Here is a 25,140-nt window from a genome sequence, read left to right on the forward strand (position 1 = left end):
TTGAAATTATAATTTTTAAGAGTATACAAACGTCGGCTTCTTGACATGCAGCCTGGCTCACTCTGGTTTCTGTATGAGTTGGGGCTTTCTTACCGTTTCAGTTTTTGTGGGTCACTCGAACACTGTGAACCGTTGTTGCTCGGCGGAGCTTATTGCAAGTGCGTGCTGTAAGTGTGTGTGTGCGTTCGTGTCCGTGTTCCTGTGCATGTATGGGCCCCGTGCCTTTGGGCCTGAGTGTGTGTGTGTGTGATTGGGTTGTTTCTTCTTTTGGCGCGAACCCCAACAACAAACAGCGACAAATTATTTCTCAATAATAAACAACAACAACTCGCAGCGGGTGGTTAAATAACAAACGACAACAAAATATTGAAAATACAAAAAAAAAAAACAAAAAATTTAAAATAATAAAGAACTAAATTTCTAATAAATCGAATATTACTATATATTAGTTAGCGAGAAAGTGATAATTAAATGGATAACACATCCAATGAAAATCATATTATTTATTTATAAATATATATGTATAAAACATTATCTTTTTTTTTTAAAGTTCAATTCTTTTTTTTTTTTTGTTCAATAATACACACACGCGTTTGGAAAGTGTTAGTCAAACGAATTTCGTTCAAGTGCTAATTATACCCTTGCCAATGCCTAGAGTATACACGCTTTTCCGTATTAGCCGAGATCAAAGATCTATATAAAGTTATGTGTGTATTTAGCCATGTATATAGATTCTTGATTGGCATAGGGATTCATTATTTGTAGTGGGGGGTGAAATCAAATAGAACAAGTCCTTCCGCTTATCTATAGTTGGTTATCGTGTGTTTTTAGCCTTTAGGACCATCAAAACACGATTGATAGAATAAGAAAGAAACGGCTAAAAGGAACGAATTTTGCAAGAGTATTAGAAATTACAAACTGCGCGGCTTATGGTTTTTATAAAGAAATTTTTGTGTTTTGTTTTTGGCCAAATCAAGGTGGAAGAGGGATACGACAAGAGGAGGCGCCGCTGACAAGTTGAAGGTGATAAACAACATTAAAAACCTACAATAACAGCAGCAGCAGCAACAACAACGACAACAACAAAAACCAACTGCTTGATTGCCAAAAAAATAAAATTTTCCTAAAAGGTAAAAAGAAAAATGCACTTTTGTTGACTAAATTTAAGTTATCTTGCCCGGGAGGAGACCAGCAGCACGTATTCCCTAAGATTTATACGTCAATTTGGGCCAATCAAATTAATTGCTCTAATTGTGATACCCTGTGCGCGATCAGAGGTATATATAATCTCGGTACATACATATACATATATAGCCAAAAAATACATAAAAAGTTTTTTAGCCATAGTTATCGCGTAGATCGTGAAATTTATGGCATTGTCAAAGATTCTTTTTGGTAACTAGGATAGGGTATCTATAGGGCGACACTTTGACATAGGATTTGTTATTATTATTTTTTATTTTCCTTTCGTTTTTGCTTTGTTTCTACACTCATCAACTGAGTGCAAGTGCACTTGACACGCTATATACATACATATACACATACATATATGTATATGTATATCAAATGTATACATATATATATATATATATATGATTGTTGTGATTGTATCGGTTGGCATTTATATATTTATTTGGTTGATGATTTTGCTGTCAAGCGTTAACGATTATCCTCTTCACTTTGATGGAATTGTGTATACCCTTTCTTAGCGAACTTTTAATCATGTAAGCCATGAGAATTTGTCGAAATAAAACAGATTAAATCAGGTCCACATACTTATTAACATTATGCATGGTATGTGACCAAAGAAAGGGTATTTCATAATTCTTATATTGGTATCCATTGATATAATCTTTACTTTCTTTTCTTTAATTTTATGGTTTTGTTTCGCTTAGTGCTTTATATTCAATTTGGCGTGGTCAATTACCTTTCCATGTAGTTGTTTGGCAAAACCCAATTTGGTAGCGGGTTTTCCGGTTGCCGACGAAAACAAAGCAGAAACAATGTACCACCAATTGATGGGTCGAGGGGGAGTGCACAATATTGTATACCCTTTGCTAATAACTTGAGAATTTGATGAGTAATTTTCGCAGATTAAAATGCCATCAATAATTCCATTAAGAAACATTAGTTTTCCATAAGAATTGGATCTAGACATGTCTTTTAGGAATCGATTTATCTTTGTGGAAAGTTACAGTTTATATTGATTCTTATTTACGAAGATCATCCATGAAAGGAATTGACAGATCATCAGTCAAACGTTTGTAAATATTTCAACAATCAAATGAATAGAAACTCCACATTAAAATTAAAGACTTGCCCATGTGTGTGTTTATTCGCAGGGCTCTCTTTATGGAGAAATCAAGGTCGCCTGGGGCCAGATAATCACTTGGTTGCCTGGCCAGCCAGGCAGCTTTTAACTAATAATCTGTCATAAAAAGCAAAACATGGACTAATCCAGATAGCATTCATTTGCTTTTTCATAGAATTTTTGGCCCTGAAACAAACGGTTAACACCTGAAGTGGCCGATCAATTTCCGAACAAAGGAAATGGCAAGTCAACAAACAAATGATTTAAGAAGAAATTGGAAAATGTGGAATGTCGAAACAAAAAAGTTGCAAAATGGCAAATCAAAGCGAACATATCTACTCTGTTTATACATGTATCATATGTACATATACACTCATACATACATATATATATCAATGGCCAGATACAGAAAACAAAGGCCAAGCTATTTGTCTTGATATAAAACAAAAATCACAAAATCAAAAAAAAAAAATCAGTTTAAAGAGTTGCGTTTGATTCATGTCAATTGAATGTTGCCCCAAATTTAGGTCCATATATGTATGTACATATATCTTCTATATATACATGCTATATGTATGTATATGTATATGTAGGCGTGGCATTTCAATTTTTGTGCGTACGCAAGCGAAACGTATAGAAAAAATGAAGAATAAACAATTAATATAATAAATATCAAATAATTGCCGCACAATTGAAGTCTAAATAAACAAACAAACAATAAATATAATTGAGAGCTTCCATTTTCCAATTCCTTCTCTGAAGTTTCAAACAAGAAATTGCATATTCCGCATATGTATGTCTAATTGTGTGTGTGTGTGTGTGTGTTCTGTATCTGGCAGATACATTTCGAATCGGCAATCTTTGTACAAACACACACACACACACATAAAAAAGGCCAGCAATAATTGCAAAATAATGGGCAAATAAGAAGAAAACTAAAATAAATAAACCAGAATATCGATAGCTGGCTTTGTCTGTTACTGATAAGCACATTATACAGGTCTGGCCTGGCCTCAACCTAAATCCCCCCCATCGATCCTCTAATACCTCCCCCTCTCCTTCATTCCCAGAACTGCTGCCCCTTTCAGTTAGTTACTTACTAAAAAAAACTTCACGCAGTTGACTTTAATGGCTTGGCTTTGGCATTATCATCATGTTTAGTTATTATTATTATTATTGTTCCTGTTATTACTGTTGATTATTCATCATATGCTTAGCTAACTTATCGTTTCTACACTGAGAAAAATCAAAATAGAAATCAAACGAGGAAAATAAAGTTGACAAATTAATGAATTTTTAATATTTACTTTGGCAAATTGTAGAAAATCATTACGTTTTTATCTGTGGGCACATCAGTTTCAGTTTCACAATGTTTGAAATGGTTTAGCTTCAGATCCTATTTAAAAAAAATATATATATAGAAAATGCTAAGAGAATCATTTTTAGGTATTATATAGAATAACAATGACAAACAGTTCAACGTTAAATGAATCACATATGAATGATTTGCTCCAAAGATTATGCAAAATGGAATTCCAAATGGATAAGAAAAGTTTGTTCATTCCGGAACCGTTTCTAAGAACCTATTTTTAGGCTATCGCCTAAGACCCTAATTAAATATTACTCACAATATTGTCTCGACTCTGATTCTTGGTCTACCACTCATCTGTATCTCTCTTTGTCTCTTTTGTTCTCTATTTATATATTTTATATTATATTCATAAAAAAGAGCATGCCCCCATAAATAATCAAATAAGACAGACACAAATATTTAACAAGAAGAAAATGTTCGTTTATGTACTTTTCAAATACGTCAAGTTTTATCATCTGAAGGAATCCCGTCCCGACAAGATCGGCTAAATAAATATAAATATATCTAGTCGGACTTATGAAAGAACAAAAAAAAAAACAAAACAAAACTACTGCAGTAGGCAAATGATTTTCAGATTTAGTCGGATCAAATAGTGCAAAGCAGGAAGTTGGGCCAGAGTGCAAAAGAACAAAACTATAGAAAGTTAAAGGAACAATCCCTCTGAATACCCTAAAAACGTCGTCAATATGGTTGAAGTACGTATACCAACTTGAATTCCATGTCTCTCTTGTGGGTAGCCCCCTCTCCCTCTGTCTGTATTACATAATCGATATAGTTCGATATCAATGGAACGAGCTCACATCGAGTGCTCCAGGCTTTAGTAGGATGACAAAAACTATTTCATGGCCACTTGACGCGTTGACTGATAAGAGAACAAGGGCCAAACTGTTATCAAGAGTCGACAACAAGTGTCTCTGAATCGAAAAATATTGAAAAACAGGTGCCCCACAATAAATGACATACGAAATACAGAGATATATGTATATATATAGCTACTGTATATATGTTTGATGACATATTGTCAAATATTTCAATGTACTTAACCGATTTGATTGAATTGATTAGTAAAGTACATTTCAATTGATCGCATCTAAAGAAAATCCTCCATATAGACTGTTGATAAAGTGTGTATATGTATACATATATATTTTCCTTCTTTTAACTAACTTCTCTCTCTGTGTCTGTGTGTGTGCATGTGTCTTTTATTTGTGTTTATGTTGCCACTGATCTTTCCCTGTTACCAGCTGACACTGCGAGTGCTAAATGACCATAAAAACGGTATACAATAATGGGAAGTAAAGCAACTTTAACTGGTCGACTGTGTGTGTGTGTGTGTGTGTGTGTGTGTGTGTGTGGCTGACTCAAGCACAAGTAGCGAAAATGTGTTGAAATGTGTGTGTTGGTTGGTCTTTTAACATCGCAACGTCACTACTGTGAGAGGTCTCCAACTCGTGTGTGTTTGGCAATGTAGTTCCCCTCCAAACGACTGTCAAGTTCAATGTTGGAGCGCACTCTTAGAAACCTGATTCGTCACCCAAGATCATTCATGGTGTGGCGGGGGGTCGTTGGGAGAGGGCGGCAAATGCAACAAGTGCTCTAAACTGACTTTGTCTCTTGAAGTGTCACTAGGTCAAATATTAGACATATGTATATGTTTGTGGATGATTCTTTTATTGATGATTCCTATGCCATTATCATTTATCATTGAATCAGTAATAACCAAATGACTAATAATCCATTCCACTAGGTACCCAGTTATTTGTGTATTTAATATGTAGATGATAAGTAGCGGTGAGTGAGTGTGTAATACCAGTTTAATTGTGCTGCCCCTGGTCTGAGCATTGTTGTCAATGTCGGTCGGATGGTCTGGAGGTTTGGATAGAGGTGGACAGAAGAGACGGGTTAGGTGGGGTTAGGGGAGGCACCTTCTCATTAGTTCGACTAACCGGTTTGCCGTTTTTTTTTTTTTGTTTTTTTCGTATTCAAATAAATATAACAGTGCTCAACAATTGGCTTAACACAAAAATGGCTTTTGTAACAGCAAACAGACACATACAAAACGATGAAAAAATGAAGAAGCACAAGTGTGAAAAGTCAAAACGACTAAAATTTCTGCCACCCCAGCTTTACTACTTATGTACATACATACATACATACATATGTCTCGAATGCATATAGTTAATGCATCAGACTAAAAGTTAAATTCGTTTTCCTTTTTTTTTTCGCTATTCGCTTGTGTTGCCGCCGTTTGCTGGTTATCAGTTGGCGTTCACTTTTTTTTTTTTTTGTTCTTTTTGCTTATCTCAGGCACGAAAACCTTCTCCAAATCGAGCTCATTAATCAACCTTTTTGTCCAAAGTCATACCCCCACACACACACACACACACACACACACACACACACACAAATGAGTGGCACCAACACATGCTAAACCTATATAAGTATCTTTGTATATTGAAGTACACTCAACTACAAAATTGATGTTGTGTCAATAGTCGTCACTTGTTGGTCGTCCCTTGTGCAATTATAAATATAAAAACTCAGACATCAACCATAAAGGTATTATCTATCATAAAGACCAAGTGCTTAATTGTTTAAACCAATAAAAACAAAAAAAAGAGTATTGTATAAATATAATGACGCAAAATGCCCAGTTAGTTAGTTACCCATTTTCTTGGTATGAAATGTCTACTTTCATTTACTTTGTTAAACAATTAACAAGTCTAGCTTGCGAAATGTTCAAGTTAAGCTTCAGCGTGTATTTAATATTATTTACACAGATTTCCAGGTACTAAAACATGACTGGCTGACTGACTGAATGACTGATAAACCTTCTCCGCCCACACCCCTTCCCAACGAAGAAAAAAAAGGCAAAACACGGACGTCAATAGAAGACAATTGTCAATAGATAAGCAGCGATTAGCAACTAGTCCTCCCCGTCTCTCTCCCTCTCTCTTCCTCTTACTGACTGACAGCCTCTATTTCTCTGGCTTTTTTTTTTTTGGTTGTTATTATTCTGTTCTGGTCAGCACTTGGACACATGTTGTTCCAATGATTTGGCCAATTAGCCCTTGGTGTTAATTTGATATATATGTATATGTATTTGAAATATGTTTATATCCCAAAAAAAAAATGTCCAACTTGTATTTATAGATCGCTTTCACGATGATCAATGTTTTAGTTGTGTTTTGTCTGTGATAAGCTTAAGTTGTGGCCAGAATTAATTTGGGCCATAATAGGTATAGAAAATAGATGCTAAGTGGTTATGATGGAGTGTGTATTATATAAACTAAGTCACCATAAAGAATTGTGAAATACTTTGATGAGGATAAGGGGGAAAATACGATAAAAACTTGTATAAATCTCTGTCTCAATAAGTTGTAAAGAACAAATAAAAGTCAAATTATTGATAAGAAAAAAACGGCAAATTGTGTAATTGTGATAAACTATAAACAGGAAATAAACTAGCCAGAGGAACCTTTAACAAAACCGATTTGGCATGAAACATAAACACAATAACAGAACGAATCATAAATAAATTGTTTTCCCTTCAAAAAGAAGTGACCATTTTTTTCTTTCTTTCTCTCTTAGAAACCAAAAAATCCTTTCAAATCGGCCAGTAAAAGTGCCTGGAAGCGTTTAAAAGACTTACATGATCTACAGCAACAAAGACGATCCATACAAGCTCAACAGGATTCACCTAGTACCTTGTTAATACCACTTGAAAATCAAAGCAAATCACCGCATCAAGCTAATACTGGAGCCATAAGCAAAAACCAATTGAAAGTATCAGAAGCAGCTGCTGGAGCAAACGATTCTGTTTTAAATCAGTTTCGACAATCACAATATCAACGTGATCTTCAAATCCATCCCTATACCGATACCGATACCAATGTGGAACGTAGAAAAAGTCTTGATATAGTAGCAGAAGAAGTAGATATAGTCAATATGCCCAACGATAAAGAGAATCAACAAGAGTGAGTAGTTATTTTTGAACAGTGGCGGATCTGTAAAATAGAGGGAAACTTTACCCCCTAAAGTATGCAATAAGCAGTCCAAGAACTCGAATATTGAAAAGTGGTTAAGAAATTTAAAAGCAAACATTGTTTATAGACAATTTTCAAGTTATAAACTTGTGAAAAACAATGTATACTTTTCAAGTCTTTTGCATACTTTTGCGGGCACGATTTCATACAATTTTTCATAAAATTTTTAATTGTTTCTTTTGCAGAACCAAACCTTTAAATGGCAATACCACAAATAACAATAACAATGGCGGCGCACAAAGTAAACCAAAAATTCAACCGAAATATAGCATACATCGGGATGTCCTCACCCATGAGGTTGTGATCAAACAGACTGGCTATGCGGCCCGCGATAAGAGTATACCATCGTCGGTGCGCAGTTGTTGGCAAAGTTGGAATTTCTTTGCCCTATTTACGGGAGTCATACCGATACTGCAATGGCTGCCACAGTATTCGGTGAGACGTGATTTGGCTGGCGATATAATCGCTGGCTTCACCGTGGCCATTATGAATATACCTCATGGCATGGCCTATGGCCTTCTGGCTGGCGTTTCGGCCGGCAATGGCCTATATATGGCTGTATTTCCGGTGCTCGTCTACATGCTGTTGGGCACATCGAAACACATTTCGATTGGCACCTTTGCTGTGGCCAGTATGATGACCCTGAAGGTGGTACAAACCTATGCCACGGTGGATGAGTCACAACCATCGCCACTGATGCTGACGGGCAATCCGAATGCAACATTTGCATTGGTAAATGCTACAGCAGCCACACCAATTGCTGGAGATGTTATTACCCATGTAGAGGTGGTCACCTCATTGGCCCTGGCAGTGGGAATAGTGAATGTAAGTGTCAACATTTATCTCTTACACCTCCCGCAAATAATCCATATGTATTTCTCATTGGCAGCTTCTTATGGCCTTCTTTAGATTGGGCACATTGGCTTCCCTGTTGAGTGATCCGCTGGTCAATGGTTTCACAACTGCAGCCGCTTGTCATGTGGTCACAGCCCAATTGAAGGATGTTTTAGGCATTAAGGTGCCACGGTATAAGGGCGCCTTCAAGATCATTTACACTCTGATCGATGTGATAAAAAGTGTTCCGCAAACGAATCTAATGAATTTTGGTTTCTGTCTGGGCGTCATCATATTCATGACCATTTGCAATGAGTGTTTGAAACCATGCTTAAGCAAACGTTGTCGCTTCCCACTGCCCGCCGAATTGATTGCTGTTGTTGGTGGCACATTGATCTCGAAATTTTGCAATATGCATCAAGAGTTCGCCGTGGAATTGGTTGGTGTCATCCCAAGTGGTTTGCCAGAACCAACTCTGCCACGTTTGGATCTAATACCCAAAGTGGCCGTGGACTCTATTGCCATAGCAATTGTCACATATTCGATTATAATGTCCATGGGCTTAACTTTCGCCAAGAAGCATGGCTATGAGGTGCGTGCCAATCAGGAGCTGTTTGCCATGGGCATTGGAAATATTGTAGGCGGTTGCTTCTCCTGCATACCGATGGCTTGTTCCCTCTCCCGTTCGGTTATACAAGAGAAAACGGGTGGAGTGTCGCAAATAGCCTCACTAGTATCGGCATCCATGGTAGTGGCCACATTGATGTGGATTGGTCCATTCTTTAGTGATTTGCCCAGGGTGAGTGGCAATGCCTAGTTGATTGGATGATTCAGCGTCATTATAATCATCATCATTCTCTCTTCCAGTGTGTGTTGGCTGGCGTCATTATTGTTGCCCTCAAGCCAATGTTTATGCAAGCCAAAGAGTTAAAGAAGTTCGCCAAGCAAGGCAAACTGGAAATGTTCACCTGGATCTCCACTTTCCTGTGTGTGGTACTCATTGACATTGATATAGGGTGAGTATTAATTAATTTTTAATCCAACTTCATATGTAATGACAATTATTTATTTTTTACAGCCTGCTCATTGGTGTCTGTATCTCGCTGCTGGCATTGTATATCAAGGGATTGAAGCCATATTCCTGTTTACTTGGCTATATGCCCGAGGCCCCTGGCATCTATATGGACCTCAATCAGCATCGGAATGCCATGCAGGTGCCCGAGACACGTATCTTTCGGTATAGTGGCTCGCTTAACTTTGCCACTAGTTTGTTCTTCCGACGTGCTCTGTATGAGGCAGTGGGCCTGGACAAGCCCCAATCGAACGGCAGCAGTCCGAGTCCAAGTCGGAGTCAAAAGTCCTCCTATTCGCCTGTCTCCCAAAATGGCGGCAAGGCCATTGTGAATTGCGAATTTGTCGATTCGTCGAGCTTATTTAAATTCCTCATTCTTGACTTTTCCATGCTGGGACACATTGATGTGGCCGGTTGTCGGACATTAAGTGATCTGAGCAAGGAGTTAAAGGCGCGTGGAGCACGCCTATTGCTGTCCAGTCCAGTGGATAGAGTTTATGATACATTGGTCCACAGCATGGCCCTGAGTGAAGGACCATTTGAGATCTTTCCCACGTTGCACGACACCGTTGAGTATGCCAATGCATGTCGAACTGCGTGATAGGAATTTTCTACAAATGTTTTTATTTTCCTAAAGATGCAGACGCGTTTTGTGATATGTCCAAGTGATAGCTTGTGAATCGTAGCACCAAAACCCCCCCTTTTAAATCCCGCTCCCCACCAATTCCTCTTTCCTAGCAAACCCTATATACACCCCATCCATCCTCCCAATTAATCAATTCTAGTTGCTTAAGAACCATTTTTTTTTTTAAAGAAAAAACAAAGAAACAAAATATTTGTTGCCGTCTTACAATCAACAAGATTTTTCCTAGCATTAAGCATGTAACTTTAAGTGCCTTCATACAGAAGGAAGTTCAGGAAGGAGCAGAACATGTTACCTACAATAGACTAAAATGCAATAATTAAATTCTACATTATTATTATGATTTTTTTCGTTTTGTACTTAAAAGCCCACCAGTTAAGTCAATAGAGTAATTTACATTTCTGAATGTATCGCAACAACAAAAACAACAACACCAAAACATTTAGTTTTTGTGCAATTTGTACCAAAATGAACAATTCAATATATATATATACATACATACATATTAGACTATAAGAGATTGTGTATAGAAACTGTATAAAGCTGTATATAAATATGCAAAAAAAAAAATATAATAATAATAATGAAACTAAAATTACTATCTATTATTTAATACAAGTGTGTGGGAGATTTGTTAAACGACTATTTAAGGTAAGAAGTTATCTTAAACCAGGCATAGCTAGAAATTTACAACTGCTAACTTAAGGATTATGATTAGTTTGTATACTAAATATGGTTAACGGTATGATGTAGCATAAAGTGTCACCAAATTCCCATTTACTTCTCTAGCTATCTCTATCCTTATCAATTTTGCTACTCACTCTTCTGTCTCGTTTCTGAAAGCGAAAAACAGTTGCCTACTTTTAGGCATCGAACTTAAAATATCAAAATACCATCCACACAGATTTCAAAGGCGTCGTCGTCCATTGCAACGGAAATACCCAAAAACAAAAAAAAACACAAAACTTTTAAATAAGCCATGTTTAGAGAACATACGAAAAGGTTAAACCCGAGACGACACATCACCACGTACAATCATCGAGCTGACACCGAGCAATTAGCGGGCACATGACTAAAGTTAAAATTTTGTATACATTTTGTCATTTTGGTTATTTGCCTTAATTTGTTTGTACATTTATGTGTCTAAAGAATGAGTGTGTGTGTGTGCGTGGGAGGATGGGGGGAGGTACTAGAGTACTAAAGAAGGCGGCCCCAAGCAACAAAAATAAGTTAAGACAATTGTTCAGAGAGTTTCCGACTATAGCAACTGATTAGCCATCATGTGAGGGCCAAATAACTATTAGCCAGTAGTTGAGGTCAACTATTGCTGCAACTATTACGGGGAAAATTGTCGAAAATTGTCAATTTTGTTGGTGTTGAAACATATTACCAAACAAAAATATATATACAATATACATATACATATGTATGCATGGGAACAATTAGACGGATTGACTTTTAGCTGAGAGCTTGTTGCGTTTTTTGCGGTTGTCAAGGTGACTTTTAAATGTGTTAAATGATATGCTTAAAAACATAAATTGTACTATATGCACATGTGGGAATGGAGACAAGGACTTAGGAATAGATAGATCACATCGATATCGATTAAAAGCCCAATTGAAGGTTACTTCTTTCTAGCATGACAAAACAAAGACAAATTCTGAAATGGGAATGAATAACTTAATATTAATCATATTGATCTAGAACACTGGTTCTAAAAATTTGCTGGTTTCCACTGCATTTAATAATTTACATTGTTTAGTTAAATACTCAATTCAAAAAAGGAAGTGCAAGGAAAGAACTGCGGGAAAAATAAAGCACAATAACCTTTTCAACAAACAATATAGCTGATCTAGCAGAATAAACAAAAGTAAAGATGAACCCTATGGAACAATTCCATTGCACCTTAAGTGGACAACAACATGAATTTTGTTTTGGCCTATAATCCAACATTGAAAGATAACTCTTTCCCATGGCCCTGCTCAGATTGGCAAACCCTAATCCTACATCCTTTTTCACTCATTTGCAGTCATTACGCCCTAATTACGATGATAACTACTAATATTTCCACCATATATTTAAATTATATTGCAATTATACATTCTTCTAAACCTAAGTATGCAATTTCAATGAATAATTTTCCATTAAAAGAGTCAACACATAGTAGGGGAAAAAAAACCATAACTAATCTTAATGGAATATATTAGTAATTTGAGATCACGATGATTCAAGTTGATGATATACAAGTAGAATTTGTTATTGTTTTTTATCTCTAGATCAGGTAAATGAATGTACTCTCATCAATTTGCATAGGACTCATCAGCTTTTGATGCTTAAAATGGGTATTTTCGACTTAATCAATCACAAGTATTAAAAAATACTTATATATGTATATTCTTTATGGAATATAACCATTCACAAGCATTCAGTTAATTTCAGTTTTAGTTAGATACATTTAATAAACACTTTAAAGGGCATACAAATAGATTGGTGAGGCAAAAGCAGCCCGGTCCTTGAGGGGCGCTGTTAAATTTTGTTTATTGCCAAGTTAAAAAAAACTCTACAAAATTTTTGAAATCTTTTAATTGTATGAATCTGCAAATTATATAAAATTTTATCCCGTTTTTGACAGTTTTATCTCAATTCTATTATTATCTAAATTCAATTATTAGATTGGAGTATTTGTTAAGGTAATTAATTATTAAGTTATGTTTTCAAGGAAGAAAATGCCAATTAAGAGCAAAATATTCCATTAAACCTTAATTTTATGAAGCTCTAATTTGGTAAATCTTTTTTGATATTTGAAAAATTGATGTCTTTATATTCAAGTTAGCATAATGTCTTTCAATCTGAAATCTCGAGAACTAAATTTTTGTCGATTTTTGCAATAAATCATGATCATGAACAAATCATCATGATTTTTATAAAAAATCGGTTTGAAATTAATTTTTTCAAATATCCAAGTGTTTGATGTCATTTTAAAATTTGCCTACTGTGATTTAAATGAGATGTAATCGGTAAGAAATCGTCAAAAATATAGGATGAAAAAAACAACACATTAATTCAAAATTTATGTTAAAAAATTCTGAAAAGAAAGAAACAAGATTCCTTGCGAATCTTTTTTGACCGATATTCATTGATGTTCTAACTTTTAGATTAGAAAGTAATATTCTACGTTTCATAATTATCTCAACAATGTATATTCAAGTTGTTGGATTACTAAAGCCAACGCTTTGACTTAATCCGGCACCGGGCGAAAGTTTATTTTTGTTTTTGTATCCGCCCCCTTATTAAAATGCAAAAAAAAAATCTAGCAGAAATAATGACAAGAAAATGTTTTAAAAATTTGAGTCATTTGTAACAGAAATATTATCTAGATGGGAGAATATATTATAAGGGATCCAGAACACATATGGATGACTCCTCATCCGTTGATTAGATCATCAAAAATAATAATACAAAACAAATTCGTCTGTTAAATTTGAGTAGAATCTGATGGTAGTAAATGGCATACATTTGGGAGGAGGAGAAGGTATAAATAAAGTTCCTAGATACTAATCACTACCTCGTTCCAGCCTTGATACGACACCAAATCGAGTTGCAATCATTTTTAGAATTAAACAATTTAACGCCTTTGACGCTTGTCACCTTCAGGGCTTTTTGCCAACTCTAATCACATTAATCATAGAATCAAAATTGACTTGTTTAATATGAAATAAAGAATATTTCTACACTCACAAATAAAGTATATACGCTATGGCTAAGAGATTCAACTTATGTGTTTAAGAGTATGTATAGAGTATAGTAATTGTGACATAGTCTGTTAGTTGGGCCGTCTAGTTAAAACATTTATTAATGATAGCAGTCAATATTGTAACAAATATGCAAACGAATTTCAAGTCATTGCTTGACCATTTTGCTTTTACATTGAGTAGTTTTATTTTTTTACTTATGTGAAATTTTGTTGACTTGAAAATGTTTTTATTTTTTTTTGTTATTTACATTTTGTTGTATTTTATTGCAACTATAAAACGCAAAAGGTTCCCACAGTGAGCGTGTGTAAGATGCAAAATTAACAGGCAGTGTAATTGTTTTTGGTTAGATTTGCCATGCAACTTTAGGCATTTGGTGGGTGGACAGTTGGAGGCAGAGAGAGAGAGGTGGACAGAGTTATAGGGGAGAAGGAGGAGGGGCAGTTTTTGGATACACGATGACAAGTTGCTGGTGTTAACATGGCCATAAAAGTGCTAAACAACCCAACAATTTTGTGGTGGTTGGCCTCACAACAATAACAATTTAAACAATTTGTTCAACTGCTACGTGTATTGTAAGTGGATGAGGAGACGGGCAGGGAGGATTTGCGGTGGGTGTGACGACCAACAGACAGTTTTGGTATTTGTTATCAGCCGCCAGCCGCAGCCACGGCCAACTTTGACCTTAGTTAGGCAAATTGTTCAATTACCTTAACAAAAAAACCAAAAAAAAAGAAAAAAGGGAAACTGAAATTGTTTAAGCTAAATAATTTGTACAGTTTACACACAAATTAACCGAATTATTATTGTTGAAGGTTGAGAATTTGTAAATACTTTTAAATAGAATCATTAATTTTGAAAATAGATTAGTATTAACTAATGTTTAAGACTAAATCCTTTGTATTTTCTTTCTGATTTATGTCCTAAATGTGTGAAAGAAGAAAAAGCGAGATTTTTTACTTACTCTCGGCATGGTTCATGAAACATTTATATACCCTATATTTGTAGGTTGTTAGGGTATGCTGATTTAACTATTTCAAATTGATGTCAAGAGCAAACTAAAATTTTAATAGGGTATTGAGTATTCACCGCTAGGTGGATCCCTGAACAAAAGAGAAAAAGCAATAGGTTCTGCTAGATTTAGTTTACATAAGTCAAGTGATTAGGGCCTATAAATGATTACAGGGAATGCTTTAGTCGGTTTACTAACTTAACGAAACGGTATTTGTCTCGTATGTTTACTTAACACATTCTCATATAGTGGGTGGGTGGTGATGCGGGGAGGACTAGAAGCGGTGGCGGGGGCGTTTACCTAGTCTATGAGGCATCTCACATGAAACAACCGAATCATAAGACAACGAAACAAAACGAAATAAGCAATATTTTTGCGGTTTTTTAAGCTCCCGATTCTCTCGGTCTCTCATTCTCTCATACTCCCTCTACTCTACTCTTCTTCTCTCGCTCTTTGTCTCTCTCTCTCTCTCTCACTCTCTCTACATACATACATATGTATATACATATATAACTTCTTCTCTCTTTTGCACCTGTTGAATTTTGCAACATTGTTGTAATTTTTCGTCGCTTGTTGTTAGTGGGTTTTTGTATGTTTTTTGAAGACAAGACAACGAAGCTCTTTGTGAAGGAAATTAATAAAAAACCGATCGTACAAACTGTTCCCACAACCAGTTTCAAGCCAACGTTTGAGCCGTGGCGTCGGATCAAGTGATCGCTCGAAATAGATTTTTACTTGTTGCGTTTTAGCGTTGTTATTTATTTTTGTTTTTTTTTTTCTTTCCTTTCCTTCGTATCGTTAACGTTGTTGTTGTTTCTGTGAACAGCACCAACAACCAGGAGAAATATTAACTATTTAATATATACATATTACACCACACACACATCGATCGGGAATATATAGTGAGTTGAGAGGTCCCTTTGACAGTGACAATAAACAATAAATTAAAGTTTCCAAAGAGCGACAACGACATCAATTGAAAAGCACATATCAACGATTTTGTGGAGACAAATGCCATAATATATAATAAATGTGATAACAGTTAAATAACGTGATCTATGTTCCACACACACACATATATGTATATATTTCGATATTAATATATGCCAAGCAAAAAAGAAGCCGAAAAACAATAAAGAATAAAATAACTGAAAACAATAAATTCCTACAATAATCCAGATCTAATATCAAGGCAAAAAATGTTGAAACAACCAACTAAAAACAAACACAAACATTTGTCGATTACACCGACCTTGATATACCCTGTACATATTTGATACTCGAATTCCAATTTGTTATCCTTTTACTTAATGTAATGCTCAAAATGATGGGAGAAATGAAACCACTACCATTCTGACATTTGCAAAATCATGATAGCTCAGTTGAATATGAATTATATGTACTTCACTTACATACCTGTTACACAAATTTCCATTAGTGTGATATACCTCTTTCTAAACCATGGATATAGGGTATTAAAAGTTGCTCCCCATGGTGAACTGGAATAAATGTAGAAAGAAAAAAATCAGCAATCGTACAAGTAACAATATTTATATATGTATATATAAGTATAGATATATATACACATGTATATCTATAGTAAGTGAATGTATATAACAAGTGTATGCATATATACAACAATTATCAAGAAACATACAATTGGTCGAGACAAAATTGATAAATAGAATAAATAAATATGATAATATGATCTGAACCAAGTTCGTCTACTATTTGCAACTTTATACAATTGCATTTTCTATATAAATATATATATATATAAGTCTACATTTTATAACTAAGAAAATGTTAAATGAAAACTATTTTCCCCTCTACCACTCTCTTTCTCTTTCTCTCCCTCTCTTTATCGTCCCTTTGTAGGCTTTGTGCAACCAAGTGTAACTGACAAATTAACTGAAACGAAATTTACATAAATAATATAAAAAACAAACGCCGTCAAAATTGGTTACCTAACGAAAACTTCGTTTGTGCTACACGAAGGCAATCGAGTAAGTATATAATAATTAATAAAACTTTTTATTTAATAACTACTAGAGACCAAATAAACAATGCCTTTGACTGCTCCAATTATAACTCTTTATAATCTTATGGTTACTTACTCTTCTTGTCAGACATTGTTCAAGTGTCTGTAAATGAGAAAAAAAAGAATTGAAATTGAATTTTTAAATCCCAAAACGGTTTTGACAGTTTTATGGTTTATTTTGATTTAAGCTTCTGTGTTTGGTAGCTGACCAAAAATACAAACAGCAGGCTGGACACACAATTAGAGCCAGATCGACTTTTATATACCGGTTAATCGTTAAATTTTTAATGAAGTTCAAAGTAATTAATTACAAATTTATTCTTGATTCCATTTTCTGCCCCGATATAAATGTGATTTTGATCGCTTCAAGTCTAATACTAAAGATTTAAGTATAAAATTGTACTTAGTTTCCAATAAGTATCCTTGTTTATGAAAATTTCTAACTTATTGTTAGATAAGTTTATATTGTTTTGTATCTTAGATTTTTAATTAATTTTCTCTTAGAGTATTAATTTTATAAAGTTAATAATGTAAACACTGAACTTGAACTTTAAAAAATCCACTTAAAAAGCAATTTGTGACCTTAAATTTTATTATATAAGATAACTTTTGCCTATATGTATGTATCTTTGGTGCAGCAATTATAGTATATGAGAAATCAAGGCTCAGATAATGTAGATTCGTTTATGCAATCTCAAGTTAACTACTGATTCTCAAAAACATGCTTAAGTATGTATGTATGTATGTGTGTGTACTTGTGTCTCATACAACACACACATCTTATTAACTGACAAGAATCATTAATTGATCTTTGAGTGCCAAGTAATTTCCCACCATTTTCAAATTAAATTTAAAGGTACTTAAAATTGAAAATAAGGTTAGATAGAGATGTAGAGCTTTACAATCATCATAAAGTCAATTAGTTTTACGATGCAAAAGTGCAAAAGAAAAAAAAAAACAAAAAACTAAATCGAGTCAGATACTTAAATATATGTATGTGTGAGTGTGAGTGTATCTATATTAGATAGTATAACTATTAGAACGCTTGTCAGGCAACGCCCCGTAATTAATGGCGACTTTCAGATGACTTACTGTCATCTTTACGACACGATTTTTTGTTGTTTTCTCCCCCTTCAGCTATGCTTAGGATTAGAAGTCGTTGTTGATGATAAAATTATAAAATATTCAAACAGTGTGAGAACAATTTTTTTTCGTTTTTCGTTCTGGTGTTGTTGTTTTAATAACCCTACAATTAACTGAGGAGCTGTGGAGAATATGTAAAGATATATAATCCGCGAAATGAGATGTCGTTTTTGAACTGAAAGACGATTACTCACATAATTCACAATTCACAGTGTATGATAATTGCATTTAATTTATGTTTAGAACATCAAACAGTTCAAAGCAAAAGCAACAAACAAACGACAAAAAACGTTAAAAAGTGATTCAGTAATCGAGATATTTAGGTTTTTTTTTTCGTCTTGTTTTTGTTCAGTTTGTAATCCTCTTATACCCTAATTATGATGATTTTTTTTTTGTGTGTGTATGGAGAGTCGACATGGAGGGAGGGGATGTGGTAGGAAGTTTGGGGAGATTTTCAAGTTGCGACTAATTGCCTGACGCTGAATTTCGCTTGCCTGCTGTTGCTGCTAACTGAAAATAATAAAAAAAAAAAACTAAGCCTCTCTACAAAGTCGGTAGTGGCAATAGTCAAGAGCGATTCCGACCGACTATATAGCAAATAAATGAACGCTTGTTGCGTTTAACAACATTGCTAGTCAACGTCTACGTCTCCGACTCTCTGTTAGCGTCACTGTTGACGTCGCTGCCGCAGTCACCGTCATCGTCACCGTCATAAAAGTGGGTCATGGTTAATTGTACTTTGGTATCTCTCAGCAGTGTGCGCATGCGCATTTGCTGGCTACGCATTGTTTCTCTAGCTGTCGTTTGAATAGCTTCACTCTCTATTCACTGTATTCGATAAACAACTCACACAATTGTCTGCCTTCTGCCCTCCAACAGGACGACGATATGGGGTTCAGTTCACGCATGGACTGCTGCGGCCAGTTCGTCAAATATAGCCTTTTCATAGCCAATTTTGTAATATTTGTGAGTATGATAACAGCAACAAAAGACGAGAATTTCTTAAATCATTATTTATTCCCTTTCAAGGTGGGCGGCGCCATTGTCTTTTGCCTGACACTGTGGACTCTGGTGGATCGGAGTTTCGTCAATGAACTGTTGGGAACAAATCTATTTTCGGGCGCTGTTTATGTTCTACTTGTCACCTCGATTATCATTTGTCTTGTATCATTTTTGGGCTGTGTGGGCGCCGGCAAGGAAGTCAAATGTCTGCTCTTAACGGTAAGTAATACAGAGACGGGGAGAGATTACCAATATTCCGATCGCTTGGTTAACATTTTTCGATTTCTAGTATTTCATCATTGTTGCTTTGGTTTTCGTGACCATGTTAATTGGCGGCGTTTTGGGGTACGTTTTTCGTGAGCGTGTGCAGCAGACCATGCGACAGGTAAGTAGCCCCAAAGTAACACTTGCAACTCTTTAAGTTTGTTGGTGTTGTTGTTGTTGTTATGTTAGCTGTGATTTCATTAACTCAATTGTCATCTACCCGAATATAGGAAATGCGCTCCACCATGGCATTATATGGCAGTCGTCGTGAAATAACCCAAGCCTGGGATTTAACGCAGGAACGTTTACAGTGCTGCGGTGTGGATACATGGCATGACTGGAATCGTTATGGCCTAGTGCCGGAATCCTGCTGCCAGGAGCTGTTCGGTGGACAGCGCAAGGAATGCACATTGTTCCCCACCGTCACCAATCTGTACAATCAGGGTTGTCTATATGTGACGACCAATTTCATAAGAGATCATGCAGCAGTTATCGGTGGCACATCCATTGCAGTTGCTATACTTATGGTAAGATGAATGATCCAACCATTCCCAATGGATTCATATACATTAACTTAATGATTATTGCAGATCTTTGGCATGATATTCTCCTGTTTACTGTTCAACATGATTGAATAGCGCCATCCAGGAGGGGGAGGAAAGGCACGGATCGGTGTCGGTGCCGGTGCCCCCAATTGGAGCTCACAGGAGACCCATTTTTAATTGTATCTGTTAAGAGTATTATCCCATTGTGTGTATGCGTTTAGTTGTTACATACTTTAGTGCGTGTGCATGTATTCATATTGATAATTGAGTGTTATCATACTGTTACATAAATTTGTATTATTTTTTTTTTTTTACCCATATATATCTATATATATTTGTAGTGCCCTATGGTTACTTATTTTCTCTGTTATAAGAACATGAAATCGTTATAGTGAGAATGTTGTTGTTTTGCCTAACAATTGATTGCTAAATACAAATACTTGGAGAACAAAAAAAAAACAAAGAAAATTAATCACCCACAGAAAAAATTTTGTACATCTTAATATTTCGATTTCAAAACTAATTTGCAGGTGCAGATGAGAGAAAGAAGAAGATTCTCAAGATAGGTAATGTGCTTATGAAGGCAGTAAAATTTAAATTCCATTTAATAAAAAAAAAGCGTGAAAACAAGTTTATTTAGTCTTAGAATTTAAGCTCGAAAGTATGCAAAAGCAATGACTAAATCATAAAAATTGTGATACTGGATTGTGTGGAATTGTGCGACATAATAGACAAATTGCTAAATGGAATGTACATATGTATGTGCTTTGAGTTGTTGGTGTGTGTGTGTACACAAAAGTGTTTTGTATCATGAAATGTTTTGATGCATTCAATTTTATTATATACATAATTTGGATTTTTGGGAATTAGCTTGAAAATTATTTCTATATTTAGATTATATATTTACAAAACTCTAAATAATAAAAGCACACCTAGCAATGTCGTAAGATTCCAAGATACTATCTTAGGGCTACCACCTACCGCCGTTTCGTTCCACCATTCCCAATAGCCGCCATGTAATTTCGGATTAGCCCGCTCATCTGATATGGGAACTCTGGCACTGGGAACGGCATTCTGTCGAAATTGTTCAACCTCTTGTGAAAGGAATTGCAATTGCAATGGATACAAATTTGCAAGATTAAAGCGTTCGCAAGGATCTTTGGCCAGATTGAAGAAACAGGGTGCTTTGAGCGGTTCGCAGAGATAAATTTCCTGTAAGTGATCTTGTTCATTTAGAGGACACCGATGGGTGGCCTCTTCGCGCATTTGCTCTATACGTTCATTGGTCACAGATTGTGATCCAATCACAGCGTGAACCTCCGACGAGAGCACCTGCTGGGCATAGTACGGACTGAGGGGATCATCTTGCCCAGACTCGAGGTCACCCAACCACTGATCGTATTGACCCTCAAAACTGCTGCCATTCACATACTTCAGATTGTCGCGCATATATGATGAATAGCCGAAGACATCGTCCATAACATGCAGCAATCTGCGAGGCTGCGGTTCTATATTACCGGACAGTGATGGCCACATATTAACACCATCGAGTTTCAGATTCTCGGGAAGTTCAACATTGGCGGCTGCTGCCAATGTGGGCAGCCAATCAATGGCGTGTATAATCTGATTTGAGACATATCCTCGTTGTTGCAGCAGCGGACTCCAAATAGCCCCAGCTGAACGAATGCCACCCTCCCAGGGGGATTCCTTTTGCTGTTGTTGGGGACAGATTAAATATTCGTAAAGGATAATTTATATAGATTTCAATTTACTTACACCACGGAACGGATAATTGGATCCCTGATTCGAATGTATGCCCACAGTGGGTGCTCCATTGTCCGAGTAGAGTAGAATAATGCTATTATTAAGCATTCCATTATCCGATAGGGCCTTCACAGTCTGTCCCACACTCTTGTCCAAACTAGAAATCATACCGGCGTAGGTACGCCTCTTCGGGTCGGTGATGTGTGCAAATTTGGCCACCTCTTCTTCAGGTGCCTGCATTGGATTATCCTCGTTGCCAGTGTGCACGGCCAGATGGCTCAGCACCATAAATAGTGGACGACTCTTGTCATGCTGTTCTATAACCCGTTTGGCTTCCGCTGTGAAGGCATCTGTGGCATATGTGCCATTATCCTGGGGACAGGGATCCAAATCTCTACGGAAATCTACACCCTTTGTGTAATTTTTGGTCAGCATATGCAATGTATGATCATAATAGTCAATATAACCATTATAATAACCATAATGATGATCGAATCCTCGCATAGTGGGTGTAAGATCCTTTTCCCAAAAACCCAAATGCCATTTGCCAATCAATTGAGTCGAATAGCCTGCATCGCGGAAAAATTCAGGCATCAGGCGCTCTTGTTTTGGCAAGCCCCAAGGTTCATCGGTGATAATCACATAATGTTGCATACCTATCGAAGCAATTGTAAAGGTTTAGTTGAAATCGAATGGAATCGTTGTAATATATATATCACTTACCCGTATGTATAGGATACTTTCCAGTCAGTAGAGTTGCCCTTGAGGGTGTACATAAATTGGGCACATAAAGTTTATTTAATAGAACCCCATTATAGGCCAAGGCATCGATATTGGGAGTTAGTATTTGATTTGAACCATGAAAACTTACATCGTTGAATCCCTGAAATTGCCATGCAATCGATATAAGAATGTCTCCTTTGATAATAGTTTGTGGAACTCACCATATCATCGATCAATATAATAATTATATTTGGTTTAGTTGAGGGTGTCTCTGCTTGGCTTAAGCCAAGCATTAAATTGACAATCAGAATGAAAGATGAAATATTCAGCATTTTGTATAAGAACCTGTATGAAATAAAAGATGAAAACAAACTAAACAGATTCTTAACTTTGGTCTTTACTGATCTTAACAAGTTCTATTTATACAATCGTTATACATTTACGAAATAGGTTTGACCGAAGTACATAGTACATTGTAGGGTTCAAATTGTTGTCGTTAGCTAATATGTATAATTGGCATTTTAGCCAAATATTATATACATATATATGTATATATACTCGCATAATGTGTATTATTTCAAGTTGATTTATAGTCATTTTCCCCATCTTACATAACTCTCTTTTTGAAACTCACTACCCAGTTCATTCAACCGAACCTTGTGCGTTTTTTTTTTTTTTAACAATTGTTTAACTGTTTTATATAAAGCACAAGTACTTACGGACTCATACGTATATACACTTATACTTATTTGGGATTGCTTTGTTTATGAGGCATTTTATCTTCTTAATTGTTAAATTGTCGCCGACAGAAAGACATCATAAACATTCGGAAAGAAAACACACTTTGCACACAATCATCAACAAAAAAACAATCTGACAACTAATTTCGCGATAAACAGAAATGGAAATTGGGCCATGATTAAAAGCTAATTAACTTGAAAATTGATAGGTACATACATACATGTAATATGTAAATTCACAATGAGAACGTCCAGCGGTTTAGAACTCTCGTCGTCTTGACCTTCATGGATCGCCAAACAGGTGGCGTTGCCTATGGTCAGGGTCAGGGGACTTATACACTAAAACCGTACGAAGGTAGAACTTCATCTAGATTGAGAACGGACTGGTTTCAATTTGGGGTTTTTTTCTGTTTCCCCGATGCATTATGCGAACAGATTGAAGAGCTTGGGGGAATATTCTTGACAGTTAAATGGATATTCATTCGCGTTTGTCAATGGCATATTGAAAGCGAAACTGGTTTAATTAGTCGCCACAATCCGCGGGGCATTTCAACATCCTCGCCATGCTACAAGCTTTGTGTTTCCTCTTTTTTAATTAAGCGATTTGCTTTAACTTTAACTCTATCTGCTGCGACTTGAGGGCTCTTACATTTGTAACTATGAACATGTAAGTGAATATTGGGCAAGCCCCTGCTCTGGGCCTGTTTAGTGTCTGTTTCGCTGACAACAACAACATTGGCCAACAATAATATCACAAATTTGGCAACTAACACTTGCGAGTTTAATTTCGTAGCTGGGTCTTTGCGGATGTCCCTTAATAATATCAAATATCTAATTAAAATGTTTACTCAATTCATTTTTTTAAATACAAGTTTATAGTTAGAAATTTGAAACTGTCCTTTACTATTTCCGAATTCAGTTTCATTTTGGCCAACAGGCATTGTGCATAAACCATCTTGATAAACATACATTGGTATGATTCATTTGTTTGCCTTTTCTTCGACTATTTATGGAGAAGGCGTGAACATTGATTTGCGCATAATATTAGCTAAATTCTAGTTGTTGATTAAGTCAAGTGATTGATTAAACCGTAACGACAACTTTTGCGCAGTCACGTGACTATAACAATTTTGTCAAACACGTGACTATAACAAATGCAAACTCTTTATGCATTTCGTTTTGATCGCTGTCCTATCGCAATGGAATTTCTAAATGGTTATTGGAAAATATTTGCCATTTTCAATTTCAGTTACTTATGAAACTGTGTACTTTTCTTGTATTTTCACAGAGTTTAACAATTTTTCTATTACAAAATCTCAAATTATAAGAGTAAGTGTTCACCTTTGCACTTTGCTGCGCCTCGCCGACTAACAACAACAGGGTAAACACCTTTCCTCCTCTTTTATTTTTTTTTATTTCACTTTTCACTAGGTTTTTTTATGGGTTTCGATTGCATCCACCCACTACAATGTATAAGCCACTCAAAGTCTGTTGTTGATCCGATCATATGATGAGATCCTTTCAGCTGCGTCTGCTACAAGCGACTAAACGGGCCGGCTAACAGTGCGAATGGTTTTAAGAGTCAACGCTTTTTCGTTGGCTCTGACGTCACAAGTCGTGCGCGAAAATAAAAACCTATAAACAAAACACACACACACACACACACACACACACACACACACACACGCAAACTCACTGTAAAAGCAGTAACTAAAACAACATGTTTTTGCAAAACCAACCAAAGCAATAACAATAAAGGCAATTGCAAAGACAAAAAGCAGATAAAACCAGAGAACCATTTCAAAGTTTATTTACCCTTGCCAATACCCTAACAATAGATATACATACACATAAGTATGGGAGCTATAGAAAGTGA

The 25,140-nt window shown here is 35.8% G+C and overlaps 3 protein-coding genes across 5 annotated transcripts; 2 read left to right on the forward strand and 1 right to left on the reverse strand.

The window, feature by feature from the left end:
* The first annotated feature begins 1,107 nt into the window (after positions 1-1,107).
* Positions 1,108-10,734, forward strand: LOC6645689 (sulfate anion transporter 1). The gene is made up of 6 exons (XM_002068584.4): positions 1,108-1,130; positions 7,275-7,660; positions 7,915-8,554; positions 8,619-9,362; positions 9,431-9,579; positions 9,642-10,734. The coding sequence occupies exons 2-6, from the start codon at positions 7,632-7,634 to the stop codon at positions 10,234-10,236; spliced, it is 2,157 nt and encodes a 718-aa protein (XP_002068620.1). The 5' UTR covers positions 1,108-1,130; positions 7,275-7,631; the 3' UTR covers positions 10,237-10,734.
* Positions 3,619-24,788, reverse strand: LOC6645691 (arylsulfatase B). Of its 3 annotated transcripts, XR_006954774.1 has the most exons (7): positions 24,606-24,788; positions 22,746-22,869; positions 22,525-22,684; positions 21,814-22,457; positions 21,019-21,750; positions 16,459-16,541; positions 3,619-3,707 (listed from the first exon to the last, which is right to left on the reverse strand). XR_006954774.1 is itself a non-coding variant. In XM_047012344.1 (6 exons), the coding sequence occupies exons 2-6, from the start codon at positions 22,854-22,856 to the stop codon at positions 16,518-16,520; spliced, it is 1,671 nt and encodes a 556-aa protein (XP_046868300.1). In that variant the 5' UTR covers positions 22,857-22,869; positions 24,606-24,788; the 3' UTR covers positions 16,450-16,517. The 3 variants fall into 3 exon arrangements, 2 of the variants coding, with proteins under 2 accessions (XP_046868300.1, XP_023033463.1); XM_047012344.1 differs by lacking the exon at positions 3,619-3,707 and having other exon boundaries at positions 16,450-16,541; XM_023177695.2 differs by lacking the exons at positions 3,619-3,707; positions 16,459-16,541 and having other exon boundaries at positions 20,854-21,750.
* Positions 15,711-20,790, forward strand: LOC6645690 (CD151 antigen). Its single transcript, XM_002068585.4, has 7 exons — positions 15,711-15,944; positions 16,921-17,048; positions 19,106-19,192; positions 19,256-19,447; positions 19,518-19,613; positions 19,723-20,019; positions 20,083-20,790. Exons 3-7 carry the CDS (start codon positions 19,115-19,117, stop codon positions 20,128-20,130), a joined length of 711 nt encoding a protein of 236 aa, XP_002068621.1. The 5' UTR covers positions 15,711-15,944; positions 16,921-17,048; positions 19,106-19,114; the 3' UTR covers positions 20,131-20,790.
* Positions 24,789-25,140: the final 352 nt, after the last annotated feature.

This window comes from Drosophila willistoni, assembly GCF_018902025.1.
Source record: "Drosophila willistoni isolate 14030-0811.24 chromosome XR unlocalized genomic scaffold, UCI_dwil_1.1 Seg8, whole genome shotgun sequence".
Lineage (NCBI taxonomy): Eukaryota > Metazoa > Arthropoda > Insecta > Diptera > Drosophilidae > Drosophila > Drosophila willistoni.